The sequence below is a fragment of the Trichoplusia ni genome, chromosome 4 (assembly GCF_003590095.1).
Source record: "Trichoplusia ni isolate ovarian cell line Hi5 chromosome 4, tn1, whole genome shotgun sequence".
Lineage (NCBI taxonomy): Eukaryota > Metazoa > Arthropoda > Insecta > Lepidoptera > Noctuidae > Trichoplusia > Trichoplusia ni.
Window position 1 is genome coordinate 15,203,444 of NC_039481.1, and position 12,615 is coordinate 15,216,058.

Here is a 12,615-nt window from a genome sequence, read left to right on the forward strand (position 1 = left end):
GCGCTTGAGTAAACCGTTGCTTTCATTTATTACAAATTTTAAGATTTAAAGATGTGCAGACTAGGTTATATGAAAAATGCTCAATCTTATAGTTTTATGGTTATAATAGAATTGATACATATGTATAGAAATATTAAGAACGAGTAATCTTGCAATAACATATGACTAGATTTTATTTATTTGCGAGTACATTCAAGAATAATACTTAGCTTTGAATACTAAGTCCGTATTATGGAATTTTATAACCATAGATCATATTCGTGTCAACCTTAAAAAAAAGGTTTGATGCTCATATATAGACATCCAGTCGGTACAACATGTCGTCTTCTTCCATACCTTTCTATCGGCCGTCATCTTGCAAGAAACACTCTTTGCAGCCATATCGTCTTCTTCCATACCTTTCTATCGGCCGTCATCTCGCAAGAACCACTCTTTGCAGCCATATCGTCTTCTTCCATACCTTTCTATCGGTCGTCATCTCACAAGAAACACTCTTTGCAGCCATATCGTCTTCTTCCATACCTTTCTATCGGCCGTCATCTCACAAGAAACACTCTTTGCAGCCATATCGTCTTCTTCCATACCTTTCTCTCGGCCGTCATCTCACAAGAAACACTCTTTGCAGCCATATCGTCTTCTTCCATACCTTTCTATCGGCCGTCATCTCGCAAGAACCACTCTTTGCAGCCATATCGTCTTCTTCCATACTTTTCTATCGGCCGACATCCCACAAGACACACTCTTTGCAGCAAATTCGCCTTTCACACAACCCATCCATCGTTTCTTTGGTCGTCCTCTTCCCCTATATCCATCCACATCCATGCTCAACGCCTTCCTCACCACATGATTTTCATTCCTCCGCATAACATGCCATACCATGACAAACTTCCCCTTATATACTCATTTCTTACTCTATCCGCTCTCGTAACACCACACATTCTTCTTAACATTTTCATCTCTGCCTGAAGTTGTCTTTCATTTATCCCTTTTGTCACCCCGCACTCTGATACATACAGGACAGCAGGTCTGACCATAGTCTTATAGATGTGGGGGTCACAAATCGTTCCCATTACCTGGCGCTACGTTTAGTTAGTTTGTTTTAGTTATAAATAGTGATGGCGTCATAAAATCTTACAATACGGACCCAATATTACTTTGAGTTAACCTAATACTTAAAATATGACACTGATATATTTGTTGAGAGTAAATAATTCGTATACCTACAACTATTCTATAAAGGAATGTTTTATACATAAAGTCACTTTCTATTGACATTGTTATAAATTCTGGTAAATCTTCTCATTTTTAATTTCTAGAAGATTTTTATACCCACGTTTGTCCACACGTACCTTTCAAATTGACATTACCTAGCTTGTTGCCTTTTAGACTGAATTACAACTTTTACACGGCATATGGCATTAGTGAGAATTTTTGCCAAAACCTATACAGTAACCATCAAAGCACGTCTTATAGCACCAATCCATTAAATCCGCCAATTTTACCCTTAAAGTTTTGATTATTCACATTATTATAAGGGGCACAAAAAAACTACTGACCACAATCTTTATGACTGCCCACTTTGTGTCTTTTACTGTTTTTCCACCAAAGTTCAATTTCATTCGATTTGTTTGCCGGCACACATTTTGTTAATTTTGTTTTTATTTTAGTACCTCTTTTTCAAATTCCCAACAGTATCAATATTTAAATCACAAGTAAACTCACACGATTTTATATACAAATATTAAACATGTATCACACTTATCCCATTTAGGTTTTAATTTAGAAAGTGACTTTATTTACTGATTAAAGATAAATAAACCCAGATTACAAGTTACGGTTTACTTCTTCATTCGCCGGACAACACTATAGTTGGTATTGGAGTCTTTGACCTCACGCATGTGTCTGCCAAAGTGGGCTGAGTTGGCTGAAATAAATAATTATTGTTTCTATGAGATTTCAATACAGTTTTTTAGTAAAACACCTATAACACAAAGCGATCAATAAAACTTCTTACTTAATTAAAAAAAAAAACGGTCTTAAGAGAGAATGAAATCGAAATTTAAAATATGAAAAAAAAAATAAAGCCGTCAGTGCGTAGCATCTGTACAAGTTTGATTTTCGTCCAATATCATCTAATATATAAAATCCCCGTGTCACGATGTTAGTTACCGTACTCCTTCGAAACGGTTCGACCGATTATTATGAAATTTTGTATACATATTGGGTAGGTCTGAGAATAGAACAACATCTATTTTTCATACCCCTAAGTGATAAGGGTTGCTCACACTAAAAAAATATATTTTATTTTTTGGACGAAATTGTTTGTTTTTATTTTTTTTATAATGTGGCATTAAAAATACATAGAACTAGAAAAAAAATCGGCAAAACATCGTTTGCTGGGTCAGCTAGTAGGTACTTCATTAAAGTTTAACACCAACCTTATCCCCAATCTCTGAAACAGCAGACAGTCTTCTCTTCGACATCGCGCTCGCCGACCGTTGCTTCCTCCCCTCCACCGTCAAACTGCTCGCACTAGACGTGTTACTCAGCCGTCTTCGAGCACTGGACCCAGTCTCCTCTTGTATACTGACAGAGCGTTTTGCTTCTAGTTTAATGATCCGTTGTTTAGCTTGCCTGGCTGCGTTCTCTCGGATGATCTGATCGGCTCGAATACGGAGTACTTGCGCGGCCTGCTTGTGGTGCTTCAAAGCGGCTTCAAGATCGCTCCGTGATAGGGCAAATAGGCTGGAGTATCCGCGTGATCTATGGTAAAGAAATATGGTGTTTGTTGTAAAATAGTTAAAGGCTCGTATAATTTGGGCGCCCAACGTGGGGCGCTTTTACAAATTCTTGGATTACAGATATTATTTTATAGGTCACTGCTCAATACTTCGTTTTGTTATTACGTATTGTAAGAAATATTGTTACTCAGCTTTTTATCTATTAGAATTAACTTTATTTATGCCCCATGTTGGGCGCCACTTTTAAGATGACGAAAATGGGTGGATTTAGTTAAGGGGCATACCTTACGGTGGCAGTACGACGTCGTAATCCTTCAATGCCAAGAAGACTGATTTCTCCAAACACTGATCCCTCTCTCAATGTTGCCAGTACTTCGTTTTCATCAACAGACATTACCTGAAAGTTAGTCCAAATATCAAGATTTGATTGCAATTAACACCTAACGGAACTAAGAGATTGGCTTTATTAGTACTTGTGTTTCGACCCGAACCGAAGGGATTTATATATTGGCTTAAACACATAGTTTTGATTTTCTATCTTAAGTATGTACTACTAGAGTTCCAAGTATGCATGTTTTTGAAGGTCGTCGATTGTTTTCGTTTGTTCCCTAGGCTACGTACGCAGCACTCCCCGGACTTGATGATGTACATCTGATGTCCGACCTCCCCCCTGCGCACGACCAGGTCCCCGGGCAGGAAGCTCACGGGCCGCAGCTGCAGCACCAGGTCCCGCAGCAGCGACGACGAGCAGTCGCGGAACAGCTGCACCTGGACGGGGAATCACATCAGTTGAGCAATGGGGGACTCTTGGAAAATGTAAAAAGGATAGCTATCACTGCATTCAACACCAAAGTTCCCGATTACTCTTTTCTTAAGTTGTTTTAATTTATGAATAGTTTGTTCTGCTTAAAGTGATGTTGTTATTTTGTTGCTGTTAAGTAACTGACACTGGCTTTAGCTTCACAGACTAAACATAAGATATATAATATGTTGTAACTCGAGCAAGTTCTTAAACCGTTTTTGAGTCATATAGTTCAAATATTTTAAGTTTACCTTGCTGAGAGTAGTCATGTGTACTTCAAGAGCCACATCACGCTTCATGTTAAATGGCAACGAATTCAATATTCTTGGTTCATCTGAAACGATAACACGGTTGATTATTCAGTTAATAACTATTTCTTCTGAACGTAATATTATTTTAAATTTAAGGCTTAACAGATTCATTTGGCGCCCAACTTGGGCCCTTTACAAAATACAATGACAAGCATCAACTGTACATACCAGTGCCTAGACTTCCGATATATTATAGTTAAAGTACTATATTACTCTTTTTAATTACTTACCGAAACACCGCTGCTTATTCCAAGTGTAATTGAACCACAGCGCTACTCGCCGTTGCAGGGGCGCTGGCATGTTTAGACGGCGCAGGTAACGAATACTTCCGTCTAGGGTTTTACGGTATTCCGTCTGTGGATACATAATTGAAAATTGTTATTACAAGGATGACAAAATCGAGTAAAAAACATGCTCATTCTTGAATCCAGATCAAGAATGACAAATTTACACTCCACTTACTCTGGTCCTCGTAGCGGTCGCAATAATGTCCCTAATCTGTCCAATCAGCAACGCGAACACAAACACTCCCATTAGCCAAGCAGCAGTCATGAACAAATACTCCATAGTATTTTCAGGTTTCGGATTCTTGCCGATAGATGTCGCGGTCTTCGTCGCGAAGTAGAAGCAGCGGATGTATGCGGAACCCTGGTTGTCATAAACCCAGCCGTTGGATCCGAGCCCTATGTAGTCACTCATGGCGTAGTACGCACAAGCATTCAGGTGAATCAGGTAGAATATGTAGAACAGAGTTTTGCCGATTCGTACCTGTGAAAGTTTTGGTGTGAAATGTGAAAAATAAATAGATTTTTCACTTGTTTATTACTCAAATTTAGAATTTGACGAAAACAAAAAGTCTGTCAACGTATGAGCAAATAATGTAGTGCAATGTAGTAATAGGGAATATTGATATCGTGATGGTGTTCGAAATAAGATCATACTTACAACATACGGTGAAGAGAGAACTCGATCCATAGCTTGATGGAACTCCCAGAACGTCTGTAGTTTTAATAGCCTAGGAATGCGAAGGATCACTCTTTGAGTCCCGAAGTACAAGTACAAGAAGTCCAGAGGCAACAAGGATATAACATCGAACTGAAAAAAATAAACATGTTTTTGTCAGTTCGTCATGGTCACACAAAAGGCATGGTTGCATGGTTTGGTTAGTAGAAAGACAAGCCCATAGTTGTAAATCAACCTATTGGAATCTTACTTTAAATTGTGACTTCTTCCTATAATTCTTCCGAGTTTCAGCAGCATCGGTGACCCAGAATCCCTCATGCAGGAACATAAGCCTGGGCTTCACGAAGAACACGTCGAGGATATAGACCACATCGCAGAGGTAATCCGCTACCATCCAGTAGGGCGTGTTAGCGGGAGTCTGGTAAGGGAAGGTGGCGCGGAGGGCGATGCACCACGCGTTGTAGCTGTAGCAGAATGTCACGAGCAGGAGCCAGCTGATGTAGCCGCGACCTGGGTTTCCAGTAAACAGGTGATTGAGTAAATGACACGATTGTTACCTATCAAAAAATGTTTACCACCTAAGCCTACATTGTGGAATGTAATAATGAATTGAGTATTGAGTATTGACTTACTTTAATGCATAAGTAGTGAAAACTTTATTATTTATTTATTATATGTGCGGGCGAAGTCGCTGCGAACCGTTTACCTACAGTTCACGTCAACGTTTGTTCGCACATTTGACGAAAATTGCTAAGCAGTCGAACGTTAGATATCTAAAATGATGCTGAGAACGGCAATAAAAAGAGTACCGTAACAAAATCAGCTAATAAAGTTATCCAGTTTTTTTTTAATCAATCAGTTCCAGGTCCCTGGATTTGCCATCTGGCTTCAAAATAAAACGCATTGATTTTATTCACTCACTGAAACTCATTTCTTTGTTAGCCACCCGCCAGTAAACCCATCTAATGGTTCTTTAACAGTCGTACAGCACTTAATTGGCGCCCAACCGGGACAGCTATTACGACAATTTAAAAAGAATTTACTGCAATGACGTATAATCACTTACCTTGGGGATCTATGGGCATAAATGGGTCGCAGAAGGAGGACAATCTCGAGAGGCCTTTGCATGTTTTGCGTGATGGAGAAACTGGTACAGGGCTTTGAGGAGTTTCTATAACTGCGACTTCTTTGGTTTCCTCAGGTGGTAGTCTAGAAATTGAAAAAATATTTTTAAAACAGGATGAAAACGATTTCTTGAAGCACTTTAGACAAGCAGCATATAAGTCGACAATTAATGCATGGAAAAAAATCATTTCCATAAATACGATTTTTATCGTAGTTTACATTTGTAAATTGTCAAAATATTTTTTTGTAAGCTTTTTTACGCTAGACAATTTAACAAAGAAGAAATTCAGTATCTCAATAGCTTAAACCTTATTTGTTGTACTTTTAGGATTTAAATAGTAGGAATGCTTACCCATCTGGCGAATCATCATTGGAAACTGGTGGTTTAATTTCCTTTAGCTCCGTATCGGCTTCAGTTATTTCATTGTCAAGCTTTTGCTCAGGTGGCGGGCTTGCCGCGAAAAGCCTCACTTTCTGAAGCTGACTTAGTATACTGGAAAGCAAAAACAAAAAAGTAAATTCAAATTTCCTAGCAAAGTGTATTTAATTCTTGTTTTTTTTTTTCATGTGTCACTTGAATTTGCAGGCTGTGCTTTTCTCCAGTGTTTAATGGTGTATGTAACATTGAATTGTATAAATAATTTCTTACTTATCTGTATTTTGCTGCACATCTTGTTCAATTTCCGTTTTGGTTTCGATGTTGGAATTCGTTTGCGTCAACCTGATATGAAAAGGTAAAATTAAAACAAGATATTATCAGTCAAATTAGACGATAATAGTAGTTGGAGGCAAAAAAAGGATTTTTTATTGATCTAAAAATTTTACGATATTGCCAGTAAAAAATATTTATGAAAATTTTCCAGTGCTAGCAGTTTAACGTAGGTATCTACTATTTACCGGTAAAAGCTTCGTATTTTGTTTTTATTAATGAATGGCATGTCACTTTTCATCGAAATCCATCTGACGGACTAATTCCCTTTTTTTATGTCGTTTATGGGGTAAGGAGGTGCTTAAATGAGGTTTCAACATATAAGTACTTACGTAGCATGAACAGGAGTAGTCTCTGGCGTGCACCACGATCCACATGATCTCTTGTGTATCGGCTTTGATATCGGCCTCGCCGATGCCGACGGATGGACCGTGTGCTGTTCAAATATAATAACATCATATTTTATTCTATACATAAGCATCAACAAAATAAGAAATAATCAATAGAATATAATACAGGGTTATTCGTCAAAGACCGCCTAAGTTTTAACAATTCGTAAGAGTGTGAAAAAAATATATTGAACATCAGTGAAAAAACATAACTGATGTCATTTGAAAAAGAAATTTCTAGTTGTCGAAAAAAGCACCTGTATTATAATATCTGTAATGATAATTATTTAGTAATGATCCTTAATTACTTACATTTTCATAAAAATATTTTACCACAAAATGTAAAATGCTTGTAAATTCAAAAGTCTGACCTCACTACAAGCCGCGGGCTACTAAGTCACTAATTTATTATAAGTTAACTTTGCCCTTACCCATAGGGAAAACATTACACTACTACACACCTTCCGGGTGAGCTACACACCATTCACTCATCGTAGTGTTTAAAAGGAAAAACTTTGCATGAAATGAATACATTTTCCTTACTCTACCAAATTTGAAGTTACTACGCTAATATAGGTAGTAAGTTTTAAATAAAGTTGTTAACGTTATATTGTGTGATCAATGAATTTCTCCTAATTTCCTGATTGATATACAATAGGTCATGATGGCAGGGTTTAACGTTCCATTTTACTGCAGTCATAAAGTCATAACACATAAACGTCGTCCACTCCTTACGCCATATTCTTGGCTGAATGTTATTCCTACAAGATTTATGTATAAGTAGTTGTATGAATGTCTGCTTCCATTGTGTGCAGAACTATCATTTTGATATTAGATTAATAATATTTTCTGATGCGTGCTTCCCACTCTTTATGAGTTTTTGATGTTCCTAGCAAAGCGGTTTGAAAATACGCGATAAGGGAACGACAAGCTACGTTCTATCTACAATTAATTTTCTTTTTCTTTAGATCCCTAAAAGTAAGCACAATGGTAATGGCGTAAATCCAGTGAAGAACAATTGTGCCGAAAATAATGCCTGTATGCAGGCAATGCAATCAGCTGAAACGACGAATCCCGCGTCACATCCTGAATATGAAATCGGTTCCCAGTAACAAGCCTATATGGAGGTCTGCTCGGTAACTAAGCGATGAGTAGACAGCCAACATATTCAGATACAATATTTACAACATCTCATCTCGCTATAAAACGTTTAGATCGACAGTAGTCTCAACAATAAAACTATCAATACGTCTGCCACTTCATTACGGGTCGCAGTCGGAGAGCCATAATATTTCATTGTTTACCGGCACAGCAAGAAAGCACTTAACGGCGTTTTTGTATTCAAATCACAGTGAGGTGTGCGGAGGATAATGGCGGTACACCGTCACCGTCGCCGTCGCTGGCTCGACGGCCTCGCCTCATTGACACCCATATCGGGCACGGATCTCCATAATGCGGGTTCTGATTTCCTACATTTTATAGATATTAGGCCCAGGGTGATTGTTAACAGCAGTCAACTGTTTTTAATTTAACTAATTAGAAAATTTACTTGTTGCTAAGTTCCCTTCTTGATATTTATCCGTTCATTTTAGCTTAGAAAAGGCAAAAAGGTGGGTACAGATCTATAGATAAAAAACGTTATATGAAAAAGACTAGATATGCGTTGTGCCATAAAATAAGTTCTTGAAATTTTATACGTATTGGAAACGCAGATAGATTTCCTCAATGCTTTATATAAATAATCATATAGTGATTGAGACAATGCCACCGTCAAATTAGTTTGGGATAAAGCTAGAAACTTAGATGTTGACTTACGAATCAATCCTAATCATTCAATATTGAATGTGTTATCTTAATAGTGTGACAAGAAGTTAACAAGATAATAAATAACAAAAAGCATCTTATCTTTTTTGAACCATCTTATTATAACTACGCTTCTAGTTACTTTTTAACTACAAATTGGCTGACGTCAATACAACCCCCATTGAATTTATATTCCACATAAAGAATAGACATTAAAACCCTATTATTATAATACTCAATTTCCTCAATCAACATTGCTTCAAAGCAAAAAAAATACCACTCAGGTAAATTTGTAAACTGCTACTAAAATTAATTGGTGATACTTAGATTGGCATTTTACTTGAAACTTGGGTGCGGTGTCCACAATGCTCGTCTAAAATGTAAGTAGATAGTTAAAGTAATTGAAGACTGGGCGTGGTAAACAAGCTAAGTCATCTATAATACCGGAATTGGTTGATTTGCATGTACATATGTTACTTGGTAGTAAAAGAGCAACCGTTAATTGGAACAGCAGTTAGCGACTTGGAGGCCAACACTTAAGTAAGTCAAGTTCTTTTAGAATATAGTCTTGAATGCAAGATACGTATTTTAAATGTAATATGTGACCTCATAAATGCTCAGAGAAATTTCTGCATGTTTGTTTATGTTGAGAAAAGTACATTAATCATCTTCATTGCTCGATTGCGTTTTCGCGATTTCAGAATTAAAATTAGGTTTTTTTAGTGGCTTTTCGGTAAGGGAAAGATAAGGCCTGCAGCTAAAACAGGTTGATATAGGTAATTTTAGTTACTTGTAATTTTTAACACCATTACAGTCACAGATAAATGGATAATTTAATGTGTCTAACGAAAAACAACCAGGACAAAATTCAGCTAAACCCTGTCTAGTTTCTAATAAGCTTGTTACTACAATGTTTGTTAAGCAGAACAAATATCATGCAGTTATATCTGTAACTTGAAACTACGGTTTGTTCACAAAAGGGTCGTAAATGATGCCTGTTTCAATTAGTGAACATTTTTGTTCAATAATTGCTCTTGAAAAAGACAAACAAAGCTCTTGTTCTGCCAAGTAACAAAAATATTTATGCATGTAGGAACTCGTTTGTGCATAAACCTTTTTTTTATTTTACCAACGTGCAGTCTTTTTCCTAGTGTTTCATTAAATTGCGCTAGTTTATTTGCAATGTTATGCGTAAAATTAAAATTACAAAATTCAAGTACAAGTACCAAAGTACAAAAAAAAAACTATTTTCTTTTCAAATAGACAACTAGCAAACTCACCACATCAACTTTAATTTCCATTTTCTTGCAACTCACAAACAAAACGCTCACATTTTAAAACCGTTTGAAAATGAATTTATGGCGGTAAAGGTAAATAAGAGAATATCGAAAGGAATTTTCCGGGGAGCGACGCACGCGGTCACCGCGACGGCGTTTATGCGACTGTACAAATAAACTTAGCTAGCCAGCTTGTAGTTTGGGACAACAACGCAATCGCATTGGGTCCAATATTGGCCCATTTTACACACCAAACTTTTGTGTGTCCATAGCTAACTTTTCTACTTCGTGAGTTACTTGAATTTTCAAATACCTGGTAAGAATACCAGGTATTTCGCTAAGCATGAACTGATTCGAATGCAAACCATAATTACCCTAGGATTTTTGGTCGCCTAGTAAATATTTTTACCGCTGCCATTAAATTAAGGAGGACTTTCAAAAGTGGACTTTAATAATCGTAACTCTTAACTAGCCAAAAGGGTTAAGTCTAGTTCACTGTTCAGAATTTAGATTCCTATCCATTTTCTTCATTTAAAAAACGAATCTTCTAGGCTCCTTTCAGGATTTTATTAGTAAACAAAAGATCTCTTGTAGGTCATCTTTCCAGTTACGTATTAGTTAAAATCTAATTCAATTCTGATATAAGACCTAAATAGCTGGATTCAGGCGTAACAGTACGCATCTATTGACAACGGCGTATAAAAGTAATTGATTGAGCAACTACTACTAGTATATTAAACTCTTCCCGAGGCTTCTTTACCAAGGTTAAGTATGTTTGGCTACGCGCAGCTGGGAGTGAAGTCAGTGGGTGTAATCTAATAGGAGTTGTCGTTTTTCCCATCTGTGTCGGGATGACATGGGGTACATCCCAACCCAGATATCAACTTTTACATACTTCATTCATCATCTACTGGGAGTTCAAGTCTGATCAAGATTTCATAGATTGCGCTTAGCCTTTCTGAATAAATACCACCAGGCATTATAATGCCTGGTGGCTTCAGGCCACAACTCAAATGTAGTCAATCTTGAGTTGTAGCAATGTAAAAGTGGACCTAAAACAAAGAGTATCTAATGAATTTGGCCGAACAAGTAGCCGCAAATTATAATGTCGTATTAACAAATTTCGCAACCAACATCGCAAAAGTATCCTCATTAGCCTAGCGTTTTCCCAAACTATGCCGGACTATTTTTCGTTGGCTTCCAGTCTGACCGGATACAGCTCAACACCTTAAAAGGAGTGATCTCCTCAACCCAGCCGCGTGACCTATATGTATAACTATACTATACCCCTTCCTCAGTAAGACCCTCAGTCAGGCTGTCTAGTTTCCGAAACTTGGAGGAACTCGCTATGTACCTATACGATGTGTCGTTAAGTAGATGGTCACCCATACACGGACCGACGGTATCAGGTGTTACCTTAGCCTGTCATCGACCAACTTGTGCAATGTTAGATTAGCAAAAGTTGATTTAGTAATCATATTCGTAATCAAGTACCTACAGATAAATGAAATTGGAGTTACCAAGACACTTTAAATGTGCTTTTAAGTGTTTTTACATTTTCAATCCATCCAGGAAACCATCTACCATGTAGGTATATATCTACAAATTATTTATCTATTAATTATTTACATGACACAGCGATAAATAATAATTATCTAAATTTTCCCTGTGAAGTGGTTCGGTGAGGTACTAATTAATTAATTTCGTTACGTTGAAACCGGTTTTAGATTCAATACAATTACTTATCCTCAATATTCAGAAAGGATTATTAAAGATTTACATTTTTTTTTAGATTCCAAATTATATAAATATTGCTGATGCACAGGTGAACGTACTTAATTTGGGTGATTTTATGCTGTGAACAAAACACTGTTGAAGGCTAAATGTTAAGCATAGGTAGGTACTATAAACTAAACTACTAAATGAATAAATCACATCATATTCCAACAGTAAATTGAGTAGTTGCGTAGAACACGTCGACGCAAGCTAGACCTACTCTAAAATTCAATACCGGAATCCTGAAAATACAGCTACCAACTTACCCGTCTCAGGAATTTTAAGTTGTCCAATCCCATTATGTCTCCTTTAAAATTTAAACCATATAACATTTACCACCATTTTTATTACTGATTGAGCTTTCTAAAGATTAACAAAACCGGAAACTTGCGCCGATGTATATCACTTGTCAATTTTATGGCCTGAAAGATTTTTATTCGACTAAATTAAAAATACAAAGTTCTCTTCAGCATCGGTGTGGTAAAAGGCCATTTTAATTTGCTCGTATAACCATGTATTTGGGCGGGATGTAAATATTTGTTTTGATGACATCGCTTTCGCTTCAGCCAAAGCGCTTGAAAGCTTTACTATACAGTGCTTCATAAAATGATTTTGTAAGGCTCTCGACAGTTACAGGTACATACCCTATATCCTGTTTAACATACTTTTAGTACTTTGTTATTACATAAAGGCCGCTATTATTTATAATTTAATGATAA

General features: G+C 36.9%; 1 protein-coding gene across 2 annotated transcripts; it reads right to left on the reverse strand.

The window, feature by feature from the left end:
- Positions 1–1,766: 1,766 nt before the first annotated feature.
- On the reverse strand, positions 1,767–12,329 carry LOC113493176 (cyclic nucleotide-gated cation channel beta-1-like). Of its 2 annotated transcripts, none has more exons than XM_026871014.1 (14): positions 12,163–12,329; positions 6,984–7,087; positions 6,592–6,663; positions 6,295–6,435; positions 5,884–6,026; positions 5,068–5,327; positions 4,800–4,949; positions 4,317–4,622; positions 4,085–4,208; positions 3,795–3,877; positions 3,363–3,509; positions 3,026–3,138; positions 2,439–2,763; positions 1,767–1,924 (listed from the first exon to the last, which is right to left on the reverse strand). In XM_026871014.1, exons 1-14 carry the CDS (start codon positions 12,226–12,228, stop codon positions 1,847–1,849), a joined length of 2,112 nt encoding a protein of 703 aa, XP_026726815.1. In that variant the 5' UTR covers positions 12,229–12,329; the 3' UTR covers positions 1,767–1,846. The 2 variants fall into 2 exon arrangements, with proteins under 2 accessions (XP_026726815.1, XP_026726816.1); XM_026871015.1 differs by lacking the exon at positions 12,163–12,329 and adding an exon at positions 10,124–11,754.
- Between the last annotated feature and the right edge of the window lie 286 nt (positions 12,330–12,615).